The following is a 23,704-nucleotide window of genomic DNA, read 5'->3' as shown; positions in this document are numbered from 1 at the left end:
GGGAAAGCCAGTAGGGGTGTCTGTATCTAATGTATCTAATGATTTCAGTACTTTCAGCTTCTCATCTTTCCAATTCTCATCTTTCAGTTCTCCATATTTCCACATCACCTTGCTTTTTCTTTTTTCTTTTTAAAAAAAGGTATCATGAAAATTCATCAGCATTTTCGAGCAAGTGTCTAATATAGACATTTTTGTGTGGAATTTTGCCATTGCACACATTTTGCAAAGCATACGTGCCCTGCTATAATGCATGCTTTGTTATTTCCACCAAAACATATGCATTCTTGTACACTTCTTACCCTACGAAATGCAATTTAGCCCATGCTATTTGGCTGGAGAACTGCACAGCAAAATTCAGAGAAGTGCAAATTCTGAAGGACAGCTGCAATTCAGTTCATGCATTGCTTCGGAAAGTGATAATTAAGCAAGTTTCCCTTTATATGAAGAATGAACCCAGTTCCGCCCCCACTCTACTCCCTGTCCCTAGTTTTGGGCTTTGATCCCAGACGGAGCCCAAGTTAATACTGTATGTGTGCGGAATGGAAAATCTCAGCAGCTACAGCCTCTTGCTTCTAACTTAAATATTGTTTCCTGCTCCCTCTAGTGGCCAACGTTTCCAGAAGCTTCTGCTACTGAGAATATACGGTACTTTCCTTTGAGTAAAAGAGTACTGGAAACCTGCCTCAGACCCTGGATGAAGGAAGTTCTGGGACACTGCATGTTTTTAGGGCAATGACCATTGTTTAACCCACAAAGCCATGGGGCCATGGAACTTCCAGGGCATAACATTTTGGGGGACTTAGAAGGTGGCCACAAACACAGCTGTAGGTGACCTGGAATTAAGGAGCCCCTTGGATGTCAACATCAGCAATGGCCCCAAGCAGCTCCCTGGGGGATGACAGGCACTGAGGCCCCATATCCTAGAGACTTAAGGGGTCTTTCTAACATTCGCTTATTTGCAAATATGCAGGCAGAACATGAGATGAGGAAAGGGGGGGGGTTATCCAAAGCAGGATATCCTCCCCAGAGAGCAAGTTGTGGAGCTAACTCCAACCGAAAACATTCAGCTTTTTCTCTCTCTGACTTTTTGGGCTGCTGTGTTTGGGCTCCTCCAGCTGAGCTGTTTGTGGAGCCTCCATCCTGATTTGCTTGAACAAAGAAAATGCAAAGTTTAGACTATGCTCAGCCTTTATTGAACATTTTTTTTCTGTTTGGTTTATGGAGGAGAGGTTATATGACAGTGCAGGGTTTTTTTTGTTTTTTGTTTGCATCTTCCTGTTAATCATTTGTTCATCCCACGCTTTTTGGAACATTTACTCAGCACTCCTCTAACCTCAGAAAGTCAGGTTTTCTCCCAAGTGGATTTATTGTACTAGTAATGCTTTAATCCAATTTAATTGCATAAATTTCTGGCATGAATCCCTTTAACAATATAGTGAGAGTCTGGGGCACCCAGCCTGGGGGGCACACATTTGCTTACTTCTTTCAAGTTAAGGGGTGTCATATCATCTGAGATCAGTTGGAGAGAGAGAGAGAGAGAGAGAGAGAGAGAGAGAGAGAGAGAGAGAGAGAGAGATTCCTAGCTATTAGGAGACATTCTCTGATCCATAAACTCCCTTTAATGGAACATTAACAGACCATTCCAGACTTAACAAATAATCTGACTAGCAAAGGAATAGCTGCCCTAACAATAATTTTACTCACATAGGTCAAACCAGCGACCCCGTTCTTATCTTCATCAGCCTTGTTATTGTTGGATTCTGAAACACATGTACTAATTTTCCTGGACATTGTCTTATGAAATCAGAGCTCTGGGTTCTGCAGAGGGAGAAAATTAAATATAAGCATTATTTGCAAACGCTTTACCAAAGATCAGAAATACATATTCATCTGTATCAATTTATGGAACTGCCCAGGAAAATTGGTGAGATTTGCACTCAAATAGCAAATTCCAGGGAGAATAAATCAATGCAGTTGATTCCCTGCCATGGAATGGTTTGCATCTGATTAATCTTTGCATCTAAAATAAAAACTCCAGGTTGTTTTGCCGATGCTTCAACACAACCAATAATTCACAATTCAGAAAAAGAAATTATCGTCAATGGATACTCTCTCCCTGTCAATATCTCAATTCTCCTGGTAGAGAAAACATCACTGTCTAAATTTCTATTTTGTCTTTGTTTTTTGTTTTTTGTGAGGTTCGTAAACCAATATCCCTAGCATGTACCTATTGTGGAATGATCATCCTTCAACCAACAAATATGCAGACAGGATAAGGAGGGAATCTATAAAGCTTTGGAAACTGATCTTGAAAGGGTAGAGCTGGTGGGGGGGGATGTCTTTCTGTTGCATAGTGTTAGCTGCAAAGAGCATTCTGAGGGTTTATTCTTGCCAGTTGATGAGTATCCGCAGCTGCCAGCAAGTCTTGGCATGAATTCCATGCCCAGAGCTTAAACAACCAACTGGCACTAATTCCCAATCCGTCTGAAGAGGAATGAACAGAGATTCTTTCATGCCAGGGCACAAAAACTGATTAAGGAATCATGGATGGCTCAACTACACAGTATAGGTATTGGTTGTTGCTGCTGCTCTTGTTACTGAAAAGGAGCTGAAATGGTTTGCAGGGGTGGCCAACTCCCAAGAGACTGCGATCTACTCACAGAGTTAAAAAGAGGCAGTTGTTGAGCTTTTTTTAGGGAGGATAGCCCATTTTTTAGGGGTTCAGGTCAAAGTTGTTGAGCTTTTTTAGGGGAGTCAAAGTTGTTGAGCTTCTTTGAGGGGAGCCAGTGATCCACCAGTGATCTACCACAGACATCCAGTGATGTACCGGTAGATCACAATCTACCTGTTGGATGTGCCTGGTTTAGAGTAACCACTGAACTGGGCAGATCGAGAAGGAGAAGCTGGTATGAGTAGACTGTCTGCCCACTAGCCCATTTGTAGCAACAACAACAAAAAAGGTGTAGTTTTGCTCAATCCATAATCATTCTCGCTCATCCTCAATGTGCTGCTTTTCATTCTAGATTGATTCTAAATCTTGCCATTCACAAGGGTGGGCATGGTTGCTTGATATGGATTTGAAACTCCTCCCTTCGATTAGGTTGTTGTTGTTGTTTAGTCATTTAGTCGTGTCCGACTCTTCGTGACCCCATGGACCAGAGCACGCCAGGCACTCCTGTCTTCCACTGCCTCCCGCAGTTTGGTCAAACTCATGTTCGTAGCTTCGAGAACACTGTCCAACCATCTCGTCCTCTGTCGTCCCCTTCTCCTAGTGCCCTCAATCTTTCCCAACATCAGGGTCTTTTCCAATGATTCTTCTCTTCTCATGAGGTGGCCAAAGTAGGAACATTTACTCAGCACTCCTCTAATCAACATTTTTATAAATGACTTGGGTGTAGGAATTAGGGGGCGCTCACTAAATGTACAGATGACACCACACTGGGAAGCGCAGCTAATACTTCAGAAGATAGAATAAGAATTCAAGATGACCTTAACGGACTGGAGAACTGGGCCAAAGCTAACAACATGAATTTAATTAGAGACAAAGGTTCTACACTTAGGCAGGAATAATCAGTTGCACAAATATGGGATGGAGGACAGCAGTACATATGCAAGGATCTTTGTGTCTTAGTAGACCCCTAGCTTAACAGAAGTCAACCGTGTGATGCAGCAGCAGCAGCAGATCAAAAATACAAAACAAAACAAAAATTAATGCTATCCTAAGCTGCATCAACAGAAGTATAGTGTCCAGATCAAAGGAAGCAATAGTACCACTCTATTCTGCCTTGGCCAGACTTCCCCAAGAGTCCTGTGTCTAGTTCTGGGCACCACAGTTTAAGAAGAATATTGACAAGTTGGAATGTATGCAAAGAATGGTGACCAAGATGATAAAGGGGTTGGAAACCAAGCCTTATGAGGAATGGCTGAGGACTGGAGAAGAGGAGACTGAGAAAGAGGTAGGGTAGCCATCTTCAAATATCTGAAGGGCTGCCATATGGAAGATGGAACAAGTTTGTTTTCTTCTGCTCCAGAAGGTAAGACCTGAATGAAATCAGAAATGAGATTTCAAATAAGTATCAGGAAGAACTTTCTTTCTGGTGAGAGCTGTTTGACAGTAGAATGGACTTCCTCAGAGGGTGCTGGACTCACCTTCACTGGAGATATTTAGATGGCCACATCAGGGATTCTTCAGTTGTGATTGGATTAGACGACCCTTAGGGGTCCCTTCCAACTCTACAAGCCTATGATTATGTTTAGAAGATTTACAGCCTTTCGTAAAACAACATTCAACATTAATACCGGGGGGTGGGGATGTACAACGTAAAATAAATTACAAAGCCAAATTCATACATAAACATCAACATGACGCTAGAATGAGCTTGTCAAAAATAGATAGGAATAAACACAGATGGAGGCTGCTAAAAAACAGCAGGGGTAGGCTAAACAGTCACCCACTTAAGAACACCTAAAACGCCTGCTCAAAACAGATAAGCTGTAACTTGGCGTCGGTGCTTGTCATACTTGTAAAGGAACAGCATTCTACCAGATAGAACAGTTGCCCAAACTACTGGTTGCTGCATCTAGGAATAGAGAAAGCAGCCTTATTCTGAGTCAGGCCACTGGCCCATCTAACCTCCATACTGTCAACACCCCAGGCCATGTGATCTGCACTATACATTTAAAGTGGTATCATACCACTTTAAACAGTTGTGGCTTCTTCCAAAGAATCTGGGTAAATGGAGAATGTTTAGGGTGCTGGCAGTTGTTGGGAGCCCCCTGTTCCCTGCACAGAGCTACCATTCTCAGAGTGGTTTAACAATCAACCCTTCTTCCCAGGGAAATCATCCAAATGCTAAGGCATAAATAATGTCATCAGAAATTAGGAAAAATTTCAGACCACTTTTCAGGTATGCGACAACTGCAGCCCGGATCCTGGTGGCAAGGAATTGGAAAAGCGAAAAAATTCCTACAGTGGCTGAGTGGCAGGTTCAAATGATAGAATATCTACAGTTGGTGAAGATGACAGGGAGAGTCAGAGGCTATTCGAAACAGAAGGTACATAATGGATGGAAAATATTTAAAGAATACTTGAAAAATAACTGTAATAACAAAAATCTCCTGGCAGAACTTGAATGATTCTTATAAAATAAAGACTGTGAATAATAATTTTCTTTTCATAAGAATAAGGAAAAATATAACATAACCTGATACTGTGTGTTAAATAGCAAAAGAAGAAATAGTACAAGAGTATTCGGAAGTCATTTTTAATTTTAATTTTATTCATTTTCTCTTCTTTCTTTCTTTTTCTCTCTTCTTTTTCTTCTTCTTTCTTTTTATTTTTTCCTTTTCTTTTTTCTTTTAGCATGTAAAGTACATACAGATTAAACCTTAAAAAGGTGAAATGTGTATTGTAATGTTGTGAAGTGCAGTATATGATTAAGTATGGTAAAATGTACCTTATATAGTGGTTTGTTGTATATGTTACTAACATAGCTGCCAAGTTATCCCTTTTTTTAAGGGATTTTCCCTTATGCTGAATAGGCTTCCTCGCGAGAAAAGGGAAAACTTGGCAGCTATGTATGTTACTGATGTTTGATTAATAAAGATTTTTTTAAAAAAAAATTGCTAAGAAGGGAAGCTCAGGCAATGATCCTTTAAGACAAGAGAGATGATTCAAGTATGACCCTATTCTCATCTATGGCAAGGGTTCCCAGACTATGGTCCACCAGCTTCATTTAGGTGGTCAGTGGTGTGGTTGTGGATTTGTGGTTGAGGATGGGAAATGGCACATCCATTGCACTAAATATTTGCCTTGCTTTTCTCTTGCATGTTTTATTGCTTCTTGCATTTCCTACATTATCTTGTACTAGTGGAATTCAGCCCGTTTAGAAACGGGCGCTAGAACGCTGCTCTCGTGCAGCGCCGGCATGGGACGGAGCTTCGGAGGTCTCCAAAGCCCCGTCTCATGCGGGAGGTGCGCGGCGAGGGGGGGCGGGAGATCTTCTCCGAAACTCCGTCCCATGCCGGCGCTGCGTGCCAAGGCGGCGGGGGGGGGAGGAGCGCTTCTCAACCCCCCCCCCCGCCTCGCCGCGGACCTGTCCTTGCTGTCGGCGGCAGAGGGACAGGAACAAAGGAGGAGAAAGCAGCCCTTTCTCCTCCTTCCTTCCTCTCCCTCCGCCGCCGACAGCCCTTTCTGTTGGTGGTGAGGGGAGAGGAACGAACGGAGAGAAAGCAGCCCTTTCTCTCCGTTCGTTCCCCTCCCACCACCGCCGACAGAAAGCACAGATCCCGGGGTTGCCGGCTCTGTCAGGTGGGGGGAGGGAGAAGCAATCCGATCCTCTGCTTCTCCCTTCCCCCACCTGACAGAGCCAAATGCCGGCTCTGTTGGGCAGGGGAAGGGAGAAGCCGAAGACCGATCAGATCTTCTGCTTCTCCCTCCCCCCCCCACCCGACAGAGCCGCAACCCCGCAGCGGGGGCTTCTCACCGTTTGCCTTCCCCCCAGGGGGAGGCAAACAGCGAAAAACCCCGCCACGCCATACTTCGGCTCCGGGACTGGCTTGGCGGCGGCGGGAAGAAGGGGAGGAATTCCTCCCCTTCTTCCCGCCGCTGCCAAGCCAGTCCCCGAGCCGAAGTGCGGCGCGGCGGGTGCTTTTCGCCGTTTGCCTCCCCCTTCACTCCGGGAAGTCAAACAGCGAAAAGCCCCCGCCGCGCCGCACTTCGGCTTGGGGACTGGCTTGGCGGCGGCGGGAAAAAGAGGAGGAATTCCTCCTCTTCTTCCCGCCGCCGCCAAGCCAAAGCCGGCTTCCCTCGGCGCCCGCTGCCGCTTCGGCCGAGGAAGCGCCGTCCCATGCCGGAGGTGCGCGGCAAGGCTGCCGGGGGGGGAGCGCTTCTTTCCCCCGCCGCCTCGCCACGCACCTCCAGCATGAGACTGGGCTTCGGAGCGGCGGTTGGCGGAGCGGCGGTTGGCCGTTGTCCCTCCGTCCAATCCCTGTGTCCCTGGGGCACATGCGCAGTGACCCAGGGACACACGGGACAACTGGACGCAGGGACAACATGGACATTATTATATAGGATATACAGTGGTACCTCGCAAGACGAATGCCCTGCAAGATGAATTTTTCGCAAGACAATTGCGTCTTGCAATCTGATGGTGACTCGCAAGATGAATTCATTTTGCAAAAAAATCATCTTGTGAATCGCGGTTTCTCATAGGAATGCATTGAAATTTAATTAATGCGTTCCTATGGGCAAAAAAAGAAATTTCAATGCATTCCTATGGGAAACTGCGATTCGCAAGACGAATGTTTCGCAAAACGAATTGACTCGCGGAACGAATTAAATTTGTCTTGCGAGGCATCACTGTATTGTGATACAACAATCTACTACTGAGCCAGGTTCAAGGTCCTTGTATTAATTTACAAAGTCCTGACCAACTTAGGTTCTGGGTGCCTTGACCCCTTCTATCCCAGCTTGATCACTGAGATCATATGCAGGAGCATCGCTGGTCGTTCCCTGAGTTCACGAGGCTCACTTGATGACAACAATAAGCCAAATCCTTAGAGCCATTGGAGCAGTTCAGTGGAACACTCTGCCAATAAAGATTCAGCAGGTGCCTTCTGTTTCTGTTTCGAAATGCCTGCTGTAAACTTTTCTATTCTGCCAGGCCTATGCAGACAATTAAGAATACATCCTCCCACAATGGTTCGTTGATGTCTGTTTTTAACTTTTTAAACATTCTTTTTACTGCGTCTATTTATGTATTTTTGTTGTGAATGGCTTCTTATGCTCCTATATAAATTCTTCTTATGTTCCTATGTAAGAAGATTTGCTCTGCTTATTTGCAGATTCCGTCATAGGATCTCTTAATTACGGTAACTATAAGAGTGAAGGTTCAGAAAGGGGGTTCTGCATGGGGTTCTAACATCCTTGCAACGAGCATCTCTGAACCTCTGTGCTTAATTCTGACACCCTCACTTCTTGACAAATCTTTCTAAATCGACTGAAACACCCACATTTTGGAAGTGGAACAACAAATTATGCAAAGGGGATGCAAATTTGGCTAAATTGCACACTTTATTCTGACTGACAAGGAGCAAATCTTTTTGGCACAGGGTGCAGAGCGTGCCGATTAGCAAATGAGTGTGAAATTAGTGTTATTAGTCATTCTTTGCTTTCTTCATATTGATTTGGGAAATTACATACTTTGTCTTTTTCACTTTGGTCATTAACATGGAGGATATTTATTTGAAATGTCTGCAAGACAATTAGCCAAAAAAAAAAAAGGAGAAAGAAAGCAAAAATAAACCCCAAGCAGCAAGAACGCCTGATAGAGAGAAGCAGCAAAACCTCAGTGAGCAAAAGGGCATTGTTAACTGAGTGTTAGAACAGGACAAGCGTAATTGAACAAAAATGCTCACATGAAGTTAGCAGCTGTTCCCAGAGACTGGCTGCTTGTAAACAATGGGCAAGATCCACCCTGCATGGAAAGTGTCATTAAGCACTCCTCCAGATGGGTGAGATTTTATATATTAGAGAGCCAGTGTGATGCAGTGGTTAAAGTTCTGGACCATGGCCCGGGAGACCAGGGTTCAAATCCCCAATTGGCCATGAAGCTCACTGAATGACCTGGGGATAGTCACTGCTTCTCAGAGAGGCACTCATTCACTATGACTTCGTTGTTGTTGTTGTTGTTTACTTTTATCCCGCCCATCTGGCTGGGTTTCCCCAGCCACTCTGGGTGGCTCCCAACAGAATATTATACAGAATAAAACTTCAAACATTTAAAACTCCCCTAAACAGGGCTGCCTTCAGATGTCTTCTAAAAGTCAGGTAGTTCCTTGACATCTGATAGGAGGGTGGGCACCACCACCAAGAAGGCCCTCTGCCTGGTTCCCTGCATAGCTGCCAAGTTTTCCCTTTTCTCACGAGGAAGCCTATTCAGCATAAGGGAAAATCCCTGTAAAAAAGGGATAACTTGGCAGCTATGGTTCCCTGCAACCTCGCTTTTCTCAGTGAGGGAATTGCCAGAAGGCCCTCGGAGCTGGACCTCAGTGTCCGGGCAGAACGATGAGGGTGGAGACGCTCCTTCAGGTATACTGGACCGAGGCCATTTAGGGCTTTAAAGGTCAGCACCAACACTTTGAATTGTGCTCGGAAACGTACTGGGAGCCAATGTAGGTCTTTCAGGACTGGTGTTATATGGTCTTAGGAAAAGTGGAGCAGAAAAACAGCCCCACCTGGAACATTTGTGGTATAATAAGTTACAGGATTTCAGCACTGCTTGGAAGTGAATCACAGGGTTGTCAGACCTCACAGGACAAACCTGGAGAGGGCTTGTATCTCCAGGTGAGTGAGAGTGCCTTCCCTACCCAGGCTGCCTAAGCAGGTGAGAACAAATCCTCTCCTCACTTCGGCTGGACCTGGGCACATCCCTTTTAGCTAGGCATCCAGAGGGCTGCAATTCCTGCTGCAGACAACAGTCTTTCCTTGCCCTGCTTGGAAATGTCAGGGGTTGAGCCTGGGACCCTGTGGAAGCAAAGCATTTCCTCTGCCACTAAGCAATGGCCCTTTGTAAGCATTCAAAAACAAATGTTTTCAATGCAAGCAGTCTAATGAAAGGTGCTGAGGAATTATCTGAAAGTGTGTGTTTCTTTGAAGGAATACTCAGTACTCAGATTTACTACAATCTTAGACGAGTTTAGAATTACAGAGAAGAGCACATTATTTCCTAACTTACTTCCCTGCAGCGCTTTCAGATGATAATTATTTCTAGAGAAAGTAATTCAAAGGACTAAGACATAACTAATGGGGCACTCCAGATTTGAACAACTGAAAACTAGAATCTACTTGTGTTGGCTACACATCAAAGGTATTCCCAAATGAAAACACTCATTTGGTATGTATTTCCAGAATCAATAATTCACTCTTGCAGGTTTCAGGCTCCAGAGTAACAAGAAATTTTTGATGATGTGGATGTGGGTGAGGAAGTGCTAGAATTAAGTGGTTACCCAACTTGCTAGAATAAAATAAAAGACAAACCTCTTACCTACCGTGTCGTGGGAGATCCAGCTAACTTCCTTCTCCCTTTGAGTCAACTTGCTTGGCCAAAGAATGAAGTCATTTTAACAAACAACTTTCCCCTAAGATTTCCCTGAGATTTCTCAGACTTCTGATAGCTGAGATGGTTGGCTCATGTCTGCATTTATTTATTTCTGGATTAAAATGGGGGTTCTGGTTGAAGGAAATGGGTAACCTTGGAGAAGGCAAAGGGGTTGGAAATGTTAACCCTTAAGAGCAGCCCTGGTGGATCAGATCAAAAGCCTATATAGTTCGGCATCCATTTCCCATAGTAATCAATCAGAGGTAGCAAACAGAAAGAAAAAAATAGAGAGGGGACACCCCACCCTTCAGTAAGAATGAGCATGCTCAGTGAGCACAGAATGCTGTTGGGCAGGGAACAGAAAACCAGGCAAGGTGTGTGTTATGGAATGGAGTATCCTGGGAAAGGGCAGAGTGGTAGCTATTGGGGGGGGGGGCTAGCCTGGGGGTTTTGCACCATTGAGGCTCCCAGCCTGTGTGTGCATGGAAATGTGCATGGGGTGTGCCAAACTGGGTCTTTGACCTGTGTGAAATAAAGCCAGGTTTCTCCCCTGGAAAGGGCTGCCTGGAGTCCTGAATGCTTGATGCAGGTTCCATTTGTATAGAACTCTGCTAACCAGAGGTGAAAGGGAGTGAGTGTGCACATTCCACAAGCAACAATCCCTTAGTCAAAAAATATAAAACTTGTTGGGAGAAGAAAAAGTACTATCTGGCACAGAACAATCATTGTGGCCAGTTAAGGATTTTGCAATGAGTGTATTTACCACAATTATCATGCTGTGCAGAGGTATAACCTATAGGCTTTGGGTTGTAGCCGCTCAGGTTCTCAAAAGTAGACCCGGTGAAATTAACAGAGCTATTTAAATTAATGGATTTATAGGTTCTACTCTGTTAAGACCTAATATTGAATACAGCAGAGTAACACAAGACATAACGCCAGTTGATCAAAGATCCCCAGACACCATTACTTATTTAAAAGGTTCAGATCACATCACTAATGATACAGTGAATCACTGCTCTCTCTTTTTTTCATTTCAGTAAAGGATAAACAAAGATACCCAATGGGACTTCATTCTATCAAATACAGTAGCAAAGCAACAACTGACTTTTCGAGATTTGTTGGATCAGAACTAAAGAGTAATCCATCGACTGCTGCTTTTCCTCATAAGCCAGTTTGGGGGGAACTGCGGGTATGGATGGGGCACTGGTGTCAGGATGCTTCCTATGTATTCCTTTACCTGCAAATCACCTGTAACTCATGTTCACTGCAGTCCACATACATCAGAATTGGGAAAACTTGTTTTAGCCTGAGGGCCACATTTCCTTTAGGGCAGCCTTTCAGGGGCCACATGTTAGTATTTGGTGGAGCCAGAAGCAAAAGTGGGCAAGGCAATGGGTGCAAATGATACCTTTGTATAGTAGGCTAATTTCTAAACACCCCCCCCCCTCTATTCAGCATCCGGACAAGCAAAAGGTATCATCAGGTTCAAGGGCACATTCTAGACAGTTAAAAAATAATAATCCCTTTGAGTGTGAAAAACAGCTGAGGTGTATAGTCTGGGGACAGTTCCAAGGACTAGTTGGAAAGACCTGCCCCCCCCCCGACCTGAGGTTCCCCATCCCAGGAATAACAAATATGTTAGTCTTTAAGGTGCCACAAAACTCTTCATTTTTAAATTATTTTTTATTAAAATATTTTCCATAGGTAACAAAAGTACATTCAGCATCTCTTTTCAAGTCATAGAGTCCTTCATATTGGTCAGTTACAGTCATTTTGAGACATTCTTGTTATAAGCAATGTGGGGTCGAGGGGGGTGGGGAGAGAAGTTTTCGCTTCCATTGAGAAACAAGGTTACCCCTCCAGACGATAAACAGATGCAATTTTCAAGTGCTGAATGGCATTAGTCGATTGCATCACTTCACACCAAAAGCACAACAACGAGCAAAGCTGTGATAAAATCTCCCAAAGCTTGCAACATTTCATCATTACTGTCCTTATTTAAAAAGGTGAACAGAGGAGGCCAAGAGGCTTTTCACAAGAAGTGAGGCTACAAAGCTTTTTTGATTCACAAGCACCTATCAATCTGGGATGTGCCACTTTGCTATCATTAATGCAAGAGAGATAAACTGACTAAATGACTTGCCAAACATAATTTCACACATTTCAGAATGTAGATGATCCGAGAGGGGAATGGCAAATTTCCAGTGACATAGCAGCTTCAAAGCAGCCCTTAAGACTCAAGGATTTCAGCTAGCTCAAATGCACCTGTGCACAATTTATTTTGTTTCCAATCAGTGCTTTATTTTCTATATATATTTTAAATATCTGAGGGGTTTTTAGGCAAAGGAAATGTTTTATTCTGTAAATATATATATGAAGGCTGCTGTAAACGATATATTCACAAAATATAGTTTATTTACAACACCAAATCCAGAAATTGAATTTTGTGTGCTGTCCTGACATCTTGTGGTTGTAGTAGACACAGCAACAGAGTGGATGACAACCTAAGTATTCGAAGTGGAACAAATATTTCTAGAGCTTTCAACTGCAGAATAAGCTGCCTGAAATAAGTCCTTTCCAACATATAAATGGTGAACACAAGACAAATTTCCTAGACAGAAATAATGTCCAGGTAGGAAATACTATAGCTGGGTCTATGTGATGAATATTTCTATGTTGTTCTGGACTGGCTCAATACATTTTAGTGCTAGTGAATTAAAATATCTCTTTCTCTAGGGTTGCTAACTTTTTAATTGGCTCTTGCTCCTTTAACAGCAATTTGATCAGCACACATTAGCTAGTGATCACCTTTCTCGGTGTGACAAAACTTATTTTTCCACATCAAGCCACTCTTTTAAAGGTGGAGGATCAGGCCAGGCCATCCCAACCACCCCGGTCAGTTGGTAAGCATGTCCTCTTAATCAATAAGGGGCACAATCCACGAGTAAGTTTTCCTATGCAGGTCTCATGACAGCTGCCATGTGATAAAGGCAAGGAATATTTGTCTCCATTGATCTAGCCTTCTTCTGGTAAGATTCCTAGAAAATCAAACTTAGCTGCAAAGTTTTTAGTTAATACACGTGGAGGTTTGAGTTTTTACTGTTACTTAAATTGAGTGAGATTAAGCATTCTCATCCCATGCAAATTTACGCAGATGCAAGTCTCAAATGTTTTTTTTTATCTCCTAAGTGTGTTCAGGATCAAGACAAAACAATTAATAATAACGGCTTTTTAAAAAAGCATTGTAGACCAAAGCTTTGTGGGGTTTTTTTAGGAAACTTTCAAATTATGTATCCACTGCCAGGTGGTTCTATTAAGCTGAATATTTTTATCCCCAATTAACCGTTTTTATTCGCTTCATTCGCTTCCTTTGATTAACTAGTTCTCATAGCGCGGGGGACAAACGGCGCAGCGCAGCGCTCCCTGCAGCCTGCAGAGGGCAGTAGCGGGCGCGCTTGGCCCTCGCCGGCCGCCGTAGCGCGGCCTGTAAAATGCTTGACGCGCGGCCTTTGCCCCAGCTGAGCCGAGCGCTTCGCCATGGCGTCGTCCCCGTCGTCGGGCGGCAGCGCCATCCAGATCCCGAGCCGGCTGCCGCTGCTGCTGACTCCGGAGGCGGTGCTGCTGCCGGGCTCCACCATGCGCGCTAGCGTGGACTCGCCGCGGAACATGCAGCTGGTGCGGAGTCGGCTGCTGAAGGGCACGTCGCTCAAGAGCACCATCATCGGCGTTATCCCCGACACCAGCGACCCGCCCAGCGACCTCGACGCGCTGCCCCCGCTACACAGGTCGGAGCCCCGCCCACCCATCCCGTCGCCATGGCAACCGCCGGGAGCCTCTTACCCCCCCCCCACCCTCTGTCGCCATGGCTACCTTCCTCTCCTATTGTTGTCATAGTAGCTGCCCTGTTGTTGTCATAGTAGCTGCCCACCCTCCCAGAGACCAGAGTAGCTGCCCACCCTCCCTGTCACCATGGGAACTGTTTCTCCCTGCCTGTTAAGGGCCTGGTCTTCCTCGCCATGGCAACCGCGCCCTCTTCCTTCCGACTGCCCTCCCCTCCTTTGCCACAGCTATTTCTCCTGTGGCTGGGGAAACCCAGCCATATGGGCGGGGTATAAGTAATAAATAAATAAATATATAAATTATTATTATTATTATTATTATTATTATTATATGTTGAGTCGTCCGTCCATGCACTTGCCTTGTTAGCTGCCCACCCTGAGCCACGATAGGAGCATGCCTAGGAAGCTGCCTTGGACAGAGTCAGGCTTATCTGTCCCCATCTAGCTCTGTATTGCCTACACTGACTGGCAGCAGTTCTCCAGGGTTCCAACAGGGGGTATTTCATAGCCCATGCATCCCCAAACTTGGCCCTCTAGCTGTTTTGGGACTACAACTCCCATCATCCCTAGCTAACAGTGTTGTAAGCCAAAGGGCCACTACCACAACAGGACCAGTGGTCAGGGATGATGGGAATTGTAGTCCCAAAACGGCTGGAGGGCCGAGTTTGGGAATGCCTGTATAGCCGATCCTAGAGATGCCAAGGATTGAACCTGGTGTGCAAAGCTGGTTCAAAGAGGAACAGAGGAAGCTGCTTTGTACTGAACCAAATCATGGGCCATCTAGGTTAGTGTTGCCTACACTGACTGGCAGTGGCTCTCCAGGGCTTCAAACACAGGGACTTTCCCAACCCTACTGGGAGACTCCAGGGATTGAACCTGAATCTTTTGCGTGCAAATCATGTGCTCTACTGTGCTCTTTCACCAGCTCTGGTTCAATCACTGGGCTGACTTTGACTTTTACAATCAAAGACACTACCCTAATACATGCGGATAATTCTGCTGCATTTTGTTACACGTAGAACAATGATATATCACAGTCATTGTCTACACGGACTGGCAGCAGCTCTTCAGGATTTTAGGCACGAGGGTCTGGACATTCCCATGACACAAGAAAAGTGACAATAAGGGAAGAGAAGGTGGTAGGTAGTGTTGCACTCCTTGGTCTAATGACTCAATTTTTAAAAAATGAATATTTGCTGCACTTATAGTCAATAATACTGCTTTCTTTGTTTATCAAATGTCTTCTGTCCTGCCAAAGAATCCCAGTGTGGCAAACAATGAAGTGGCTAAAACAATAGTTTTTTTAAAAAAAAAACAATGGCAATATAACAACAAAATCGTGAGATGGAGCTATATTGCTCCAATCAAAGCACACTCTTCCTGTTGTGTCACAGCAAGTAACTCATCCTCTTAATGCTTCCAGGATCGGCACGGCAGCACTGGCAGTCCAGGTGGTTGGCAGCAACTGGCCAAAGCCACATTACACTTTGCTGATAACGGGCCTCTGCAGGTTCCAGATTTTGCAGCTGGTGAAGGAGAAGCCTTACCCTGTTGCTGATGTGGAACAGCTGGATCGGCTGGAACAGTTCACCAACAAGCCTACATCCGAGGAGGAACTGGGAGAGCTGTCGGAGCAATTCTATAAATATGCAGTGCAGGTTAGGCGTTTGGAAGTAGGAAATGCTGATCTATAGTGGCTGTTGAGCAAATGGCCGTGGGTGTTGAATGTAGATAGCTGAAGGATTGTCTCACCCCCTTATATACCCAATCAATTACTCTACTCTGCAGTAGAGAGCCTCTTGCAGATACCATGTTATCAAAAGGTCCATTTTTCACAATCTGTGCCTACCCTTTGGAATTCCCTCCTGTTAAATATTAGACAGATGCTGTCTCTGATGTTTTTTGGCTCCTGCTGAAGACCTTACTCTTCCAACTCGTCTTTTAGGTAGAGTCGCTTCCCAGTCTGCATCTGTACCGGAATTGCTTTTAGATTTTCAGTTGTTTCATAATTTGTGTGTTTGTCGCCCTGGGTTCCTTAGGGAGGGAGGGCAAGATAAAAACTTTGTACGTATTATGTTCTCATTTTCTATTTTTATGTTGTGAACCACCCTGTGATATTTGGTGTAAGGGTGGTATAGAAATTTAATAAACAGCAGCAACAATTTTATTATTTGTACCCTGCCTGTCTGATGATAGAGGAAGGACTTGTAGTTCACTGGTGGACCACATGCATTGGGGCCCCGGTATCTCTAGTTAACAGCATTTCAGCCTCATGCAGCAAGGACAGAACTAAGCAGGAGATCCATGAGAGCTGCTGCCAGCCAGAATGAATAGTATTTGTCTAGGTGAACCAGTGCTCTGAAGCTGTAAAAGAGAGATTCATTATGTGTCTACTCTCCAACTATAGTTGGATTTCTTCCTATACACATAAAAATGTAAGGTGTCATCATGTTTATGAGGCTGACAGTAGGTGACCACACCAACTGTGACAAGAGGGGAGAGACTTTGGGTTAGCTGGGTGGCAGTGGGTGAGGTATAGAAAGAGGGTGCTTGGTCAGCTGTTGGGGATGGACGAAGGGCGTAGGGCGTAGGCTGAGTTGATGAGTAGAATAAGCAGGGGCAGTAACTCCTTGTTAATTATGCTTTTGATCAGGCATCCCCAAACTTCGGCCCTCCAGATGTTTTGGACTACAATTCCCATCTTCCCCGACCACTGGTCCTGTTAGCTAGGGATCATGGAAGTTGTAGGCCAAAACATCTGGAGGGCCACAGTTTGGGGATGCCTGCTTTTGATGATATTCAAAACCACCACTTCAGAAATCTCTAGTGGGCCCAACAAGCACCATTTTTTGCTTTTGCAAAGTTCTCTACAAAAAAAGCCCTTAACAGGAAGAGGGACTCATGTGGTGGCAGTTTAAGAAGTGATAGGAAAATTCAGTACAACTGATTCCTTGTGTGGTATGTGATGACTTACCTCATCCCTCATGCTGTTAAAGTTCTTGTTTTTCCAGTGCTGGGAATCCTTTTGAACACCTAAGGTCTTGCCTACCTGGTAATCAGCAACAGAGGCTTGTGTCTCTTTGTTTTGCTGATCCTTTTGGACTCGGCAAAGGAGCACATAAGCTGAGTGCTTCCATACATGGTTTTAAGATGTGGTTCATGCTGGCAGGGCTGCAGGGCTTGCTGCAAGCTACTGCTTGCCCTGAGTAATAGATGTGCATGTTACGCAAAGCGAATGAACTCCTGAGGATAATTGCATCAGAAAGACAGTCAAATTGTACAGCAGAAAAAGCCCCTCAAGCTCTTCTTGAGTCAGCAGTGCTGACAGACTTCTTGATGCCAATCATCCTCCTTTGTTCAGGTAGAATTTGCCTGAAGACAGATGGTTTTTTAAACCACTGCAATTGAGAAAGTTTCAGACAGATTCCTTGCTGAGCTGTGTAATGGTATAGGTTTGTGCAGCGTCTCCAAAATGATATCTGTTCTGAAAATTCACTAAACGTTTCTTTCTTTCTTTCTATGACGAAGCTGGTTGAGATGCTGGATATGTCAATCCCTGCAGTGTCTAAACTGAGGCGCCTGTTAGACAACCTGCCTAGGGAAGCTTTACCAGATATATTAACCTCCATCATCCGCACCAGCAACCAGGAGAAGCTTCAGGTAGGGTGTGCTGCCTTTGCACAGACTGAACAAAGAAAAAATTGTCTCCTGTTCTAGCCAACTCTGCTCAATTTCCAAGTGTTCCATCTATCAAAAGGATGAAGCAAGAGTATGCTGGCACAGAAATAAATGCCTTGAGCCCTTTGCCATAAATAAATAAAAATGTATAAACCATCACAGTGTGTAGCTTTGGTGATAAAGTGGTATACGCCTACATCCTGAAAACCACACTGTTCTCATACATTTTGACATGGAACATCCGTTCTAATCTTATGTCTTTGGCAAACACTCCCTCTCCATAGTATTATGGGCCCAATTCTATGGAAATCCAGGCTGAGGCCAGACAGGCTCCCTCCATACTGAACTTCCAATGCCTATTGAATGTTTTTTTTTCTTATTCCCGCAGAAATTTTAAATTGTAGTGTGATCCTACAGTTTTAACTGATTTTTATTCTTGTGCTGTAAACCATTTAGAGACGATTGGAGTTAAGCAATACATTGTTTATAAAGAAATAAAAGTGGATTTGTTCAGTACATGAAGTATAGCACAGGGGTCCCCAAACTACGGCCCCCGGGCCGGATGCGGCCCAATCGGCCTCTCAATCCGGCCCGCGACGCCCGCTGCCGCCACCCGCTCTTACAGCGCGCGGCGCGGCGACGATCTTAAAAATCAGCAAAAAATTGCCGAACATCCTTTGTGCGCATGCGTATGGGCCTCTCCCGACCCAGAAGATGCCATTTCCGATGCACTTCCGGGCCGGGGGAGGCCCATACGCATGCGCACAAGCGATTTTCGGTGATTTTTTCCCGACCGTGTGCGTGTGCGCATGCGCACGGGTGCGCACTCCCCCGCCCTCCGCCCCGCTGCGCGCGCACTCCCCTCCCCTCCGGCCCGCCGCGCGGTCGGCGCGGCGGGCACCGGCCCACTGCGCGGTAAGTCTGGGGACCCCTGGTATAGCACATTCCTTTGGGGGGAAGGGAACCTGTGGGCCTCCAGATGTCTCTGGACTAGTAACTCCATCAACCCCAGCCAGTATAGCCAATAGGAAGGGATTATGAGAGGAGTCCAGCAACCTCTGGAGAGCCACAGGTCTAGGCTTGCCAGACTCAATAGAGGACAGGACTTCTGTGCCTTTAATTGCCCTGCTCTCTTTTGAGTCTGGAAACCTTAAAGAGAAACAAGCAGACCCTTTGCTTGGAAATTTTAAAAAGGGTCTGCTGGTTTCTCTTCAAGGTTTCCAGACTCAAAAGAGAGCAGGGCAATTAAAGGCACAGAAGTCCTGTCCTCTATTGAGTCTGGCAACCCTACACAGGTCCCCCAGCCCTGCACTAGGCAGACACACAGTGGCTAAACTCAAGAGAGATACACATGAGATTAAAAAAACAGAATCAGCAGACAGGACAGGTTTTCAGTTCAGCATCTCTGTATTACAACATGGCTTCCTTGCTCCTTTATCCCAAGAGAACATCCTTAACGAGCATTCAGATACGTTCCTTGAAGCTCACCGCCTGTTGATTTTTCCATACAGCGGCAGAGACACATTTCAAATAGAGCAAATGTATTTTGTGGGAGAGAGTCTGGAAACTGTAGTACGTGAGGAAAAACACCTAATAATTTGTTGTGCCTTTCTGTTAGATTTTAGATGCTGTTGGGTTGGAGGAACGGTTCAAGATGACCATACCCTTGCTTGTTAGGCAGATTGAAGGCTTGAAACTGCTTCAGAAAACTAGAAAATCCAAACAGGATGATGACAAAAGGGTAATCTCTTAGTTATTATAATTAAATAATGTGTTTTAAGGCTTTTGTATGGAGGCTGACATAATGTTAGAGTAGGTGATAAGGACAAAAGCATTGTTAAATGTATTTTATGAAGTATTTATTAATTTTCCATCTGCATTTATCAGCTGGTCCCAGGGTGGGTTACATACACCTGAATATAAAGCCATATGATTTTTTTTCAGATCACTAAGCCAGCAGTTAAAACATCCTTAAATAGCAACAATTTTAGCAGTTAGTTTTTAGCAGGTCATTATTATGATTTTTACTGATTTCCCCAATGATGGTTTTTGTTTTATTTTATTATTGTGTGGACCGTTTTAATATTTATTTTTGTGAACGAAAAGTGGTATAGAAATCTTTTAATAAAGTGAATGAATGAATGAATTGGGTAACTGGTTGCTTAATGCAGTAGCCGCAAGCTCAAACAGAGAAAGTTCCTGCTATCGTTGAGCCTTTCAAACTTTGTAGGTTGTAGCGATACGTCCCATTCGAAGGATCACCCACTTTCCAGGCGCTGCTGAAGATGAGGAGGAGGATGAAGACCACAATGATATTGTTATCCTTGAAAAGAAAATCCGAACCTCCAGTATGCCTGAGCAGGCTCTAAAAGTGTGTGTAAAAGAGGTAAAGAGGTAGGTAGTTTATTTAGATTCTGAAGCTCTAAGTTTGTAACGTTTTAAAATCTGATTTTAAAATCTGGTTTAAAATCTTTGAAGCAATTACTTGACTTCTCATGTTTTCTGTATTCTTGAATACCACATTTTAATACTTCATAATCCAGCCTTCCGAAGCCAGTGCCCTGCAGCTGTTTCAGACACTGGTTTCCATCCACGCCAGCCAGTGTGGCCCAGTGTTCATGGTTTACAGATGTTGTAGTCCAAATCATCTGGAGGGAACCACACATATGGCTGATCAATTATACTCGAGAGAAGAGGCAAAATCATGGGAACACAAAGTGTTGGGGATGTAGAATCAGGGGATGAACCCTGTAACTGTGACTTTAAAAGCAGTTAAACATGCGCAACACAGTTGGAAGTGAAGCTTAGCATGTGCAGATTACTTGCTAGGGTTTTAAAATACCGGAGTGATGTGGGCGCACATCTTTAGGAACAAATATGCTTAAGTTGCACTTTTGCGTTTTATCTGTCCTTCTAGATTAAAGAAAATGCCTCAGTCAATGCCAGAATATGCCTTAACCAGAAATTACTTGGAACTGATGGTGGAACTGCCATGGAGCAAAAGTACAAAAGGTAAAGGGAGCCTTCTGTGCTTCCGTACACTATGACTACTACAAATGGTTTGAAAAATGCAAAGGGAGGGAATATTGGTGGTGTTACTAGGGTTATACATTATTGTGGCTATTTGACCAGCAGAGGTGCTTAAGCTTGGCCTTTAAACACAATTAACGTTTGGTCAACAGATCGCCTGGATATCCGTGCAGCCAGGATTCTTCTGGACAATGACCATTACGCTATGGAGAAGTTGAAGAAGAGGGTGTTGGAGTATTTGGCAGTCAGGCAGCTTAAGAACAACTTGAAGGGCCCGATCCTTTGCTTTGTGGGACCTCCTGGGGTTGGAAAAACTAGTGTGGGAAGATCCGTGGCGAAGACTTTGGGCCGAGAGTTCCACCGAATCGCCCTCGGCGGAGTGTGTGACCAGTCTGACATCCGAGGGCACAGGTATCTTTAGTGCTCCGTTTAGTGATTTACAAACCATGGATGAATGTTCAGCTTGTTCCCAGCTCTCGCTCTCTCCCCACCTCCCACCCTTTTTTTACCTTGACATCAGTGTCGTCTTCCCAATGGCGAAAGGCACACTGCAACTTCTGCATTACAAACAGCCTTCTTCAACCTGGTACCCTCAAGGTGTTTTGGACTATAACTCTCATTAGCCTCAGCCAGCACCACTCTGGCTCAGGCTATGGAATTCTGCATTGCTACATTTTTTTCCCTGACATGAGAAGCAGTTTCTGCAGCAGGGGGAAATTAACAGTCAGCATCCTTAAATTCTGCTACAAATTTATAGTGCAATCCTATGCAAGTTTACTCAGAAGCAAGCCAACTGTTTTCAGTGGGACTTTTCCTCTAGTGGGTGTGTTTAAGACTGCAGCCTTAGGTAAGGTTTGTTTGAACTCAGCTGGACTTACGTCTGAGTAGATACACATAGGATTGTGCTGTTAATTTCCTTCTCTTTTGTAGAAATGGGGAGCAATTTTAATTTGGAGGCTGAAATTGAATCTTTAATGTCTCAGGAGGGTTTGGGTGGTTTTTTTTTACATGTAAATATAGATGCAGGTACACGGAGGCAGTATTCAAAGCCAGCATCTGTTTATCCTATTTAATCTTTGGAAGTTGTGCCTCATTTGGTATATTGTATCCCACCCTCACTGGGAGACTTTGGTATGCACTTGTCCAGAGTCGGTGTTCAGAAGTGACTGGGGATTGTGACAAATCTGAATTCAGGAGTGTATGGAAAGGTGGGTGAGATACTTGAAAGGGAGGTCTGCCACTGAAACAAACAAATGATAGCCAACTAGTCAAATAGGTTTTGATTCAATTTAAATATGCATGTGACTGAAACAATTTAAATACCAGTAGGCATGTGACTCAAACAACAGTTCTGAAAAGGAAATGGGCATAACTTTGTGTTTAAGATTGTGCATGCATATGTTGTAGGAGGGCCTTCTCTGAAGAGGCATCCCCTTTTGTGGGTGACATTGAAGTGCCTTTTCTAAGATTCCCTTCCATCTGCAGTTTATAGACCATGGGTAGGCAAACTAAGGCCCGGGGGCTGGATCCAACCCAGTCGCCTTCTAAATCCGGCCTGCAGACAGTCTAGGAATCGGTGTGTTTTTACATGCGTAGAATGTGCCCTTTTATTTAAAATGCATCTCTGGGTTATTTGTGGGGCATAGGAATTCATTCATTTTTATTTATTTATTTTCAAAATATAGTCCGGCTTTCCACAAGGTCTGAGGGATAGTAGACCAGCCCCCTGCTGAAAAAAGTTTGCTGACCCCTGTTATAGAACTACCTTTCTTTAAAAACAATGTTGATGGCAATGATGATGATTTATATATTGCCTTTCCATTCAAAAATAAATACCAATGTGGTTCCAGGGTTATGGAGAGCCCTGAAGAAAGCTAGGCAGGAACCAGCTTTAGGACCAGGTTGTAGTGGCTACTACGTAGTAGAGGAATATACCCTCAGGGTATTTGGTGAGGGTAATGGGCCATTAAGAAAACATCAAGCAAAAAGGTAGTAGTGGAAACATATTTGCTACAGGAGATTAAAAGGCGGTGATTGACTGACTGCAACAAGTTGTGACAACTGCCATTCTGTGCTTTGTTGGAATGGGACACTTCAAACGAGCAAATAAAATTTAGGGCTTTGCCAAAGTTACCTGGCACATTGAGATTTATGTTCAAGAAAATTATTTGGGAAAGCATACATCAAAATGTATTCTCCTGTTTGTCATATATCTGGAGCCTGTTAGGAGACAAATTCCTGAATTTAGTGTGGGTAGTTTCTTGGGAAATGGTGTGTTTATGCAACAGGAAAAGGTAAATTTTACCAAGCAATGGAAGGTCCTTAGTCCTTCCCCACATAGACTTTCAAAATGGCACTGTAGGCAGTCCTGCATACATTTTTGTGCAGTTTTCATGACCTGGCCCACCTGCTTATTTCTATGCATCTAAATCAAGGCACCAAGACATAACATCCTCCAGGTGATTGCAAATCACTCCGCTTTAGGTTAGCTTTGTTAGGCTCCTTTCACAGTTTCTACCACCTGTTATAATTGAATAAATACAATAAGGCCAGACAACACAGTTAGTCCCTGAAGCCTCCTGTGTGTGTTTGAGGAGGCCTCCTGCACAATCTGGGCATTGTGGAATATACTTTGACATTTCTAGACGTCCAAATACAGCATATTCCTTAGCATGCTAAACATGGGAGTGGCCAAGCGTGCCCCCCCCCTTTAAGGGACTGACTTGCTGTTGCTACATACATCAAGCACTTAATCTAGGTGATATGATGTTCTCATCCCATGTTGGCTGATGTGGGGCTAAAGCAGGCAAACCTGACAATCTCTCTCTGCTTTTGACAGTGCTCTCCCAAAGTGGTAAGAGCATGCTGCTGTTCACATGGAAACCACTAGAGGTTGTCCAATGTTTAGGAAGTGTGAAGGGAACATATTTTTATGAAGAGAGTGGCAGCTTCCAGCTGAAGCCTGCTAGTTTCAGAACACTTGCTAGCAAAGTTTTAAAAGAGCACAGTGCAATAAATAGTTTTGTGTCCCCACCAAGGACTTGTGGCTCTTTCTGG

The 23,704-nt window shown here is 44.4% G+C and overlaps 1 protein-coding gene across 1 annotated transcript in view; it reads left to right on the top strand.

Moving 5' to 3' along the window:
* Nucleotides 1-13,577: 13,577 nt before the first annotated feature.
* The window catches only part of LONP2 (lon peptidase 2, peroxisomal), a 46,263-nt gene continuing 36,136 nt past the window's right edge, over nucleotides 13,578-23,704 (top strand). Inside the window, exons 1-7 of the mRNA XM_035117610.2 lie at nucleotides 13,578-13,885; nucleotides 15,363-15,597; nucleotides 17,468-17,599; nucleotides 19,236-19,358; nucleotides 19,848-20,011; nucleotides 20,535-20,629; nucleotides 20,800-21,058. Of these exons, the coding sequence (XP_034973501.1) occupies nucleotides 13,638-13,885; nucleotides 15,363-15,597; nucleotides 17,468-17,599; nucleotides 19,236-19,358; nucleotides 19,848-20,011; nucleotides 20,535-20,629; nucleotides 20,800-21,058 (1,256 nt within the window). The 5' untranslated portion in view covers nucleotides 13,578-13,637. The remainder of the gene's footprint in view (nucleotides 13,886-15,362; nucleotides 15,598-17,467; nucleotides 17,600-19,235; nucleotides 19,359-19,847; nucleotides 20,012-20,534; nucleotides 20,630-20,799; nucleotides 21,059-23,704) is intronic.

Source organism: Zootoca vivipara, chromosome 6 (assembly GCF_963506605.1).
Source record: "Zootoca vivipara chromosome 6, rZooViv1.1, whole genome shotgun sequence".
NCBI lineage: Eukaryota > Metazoa > Chordata > Lepidosauria > Squamata > Lacertidae > Zootoca > Zootoca vivipara.
Note: the sequence above shows the minus strand (reverse complement) of the source record. Positions and strands in the feature narration are given on the sequence as shown.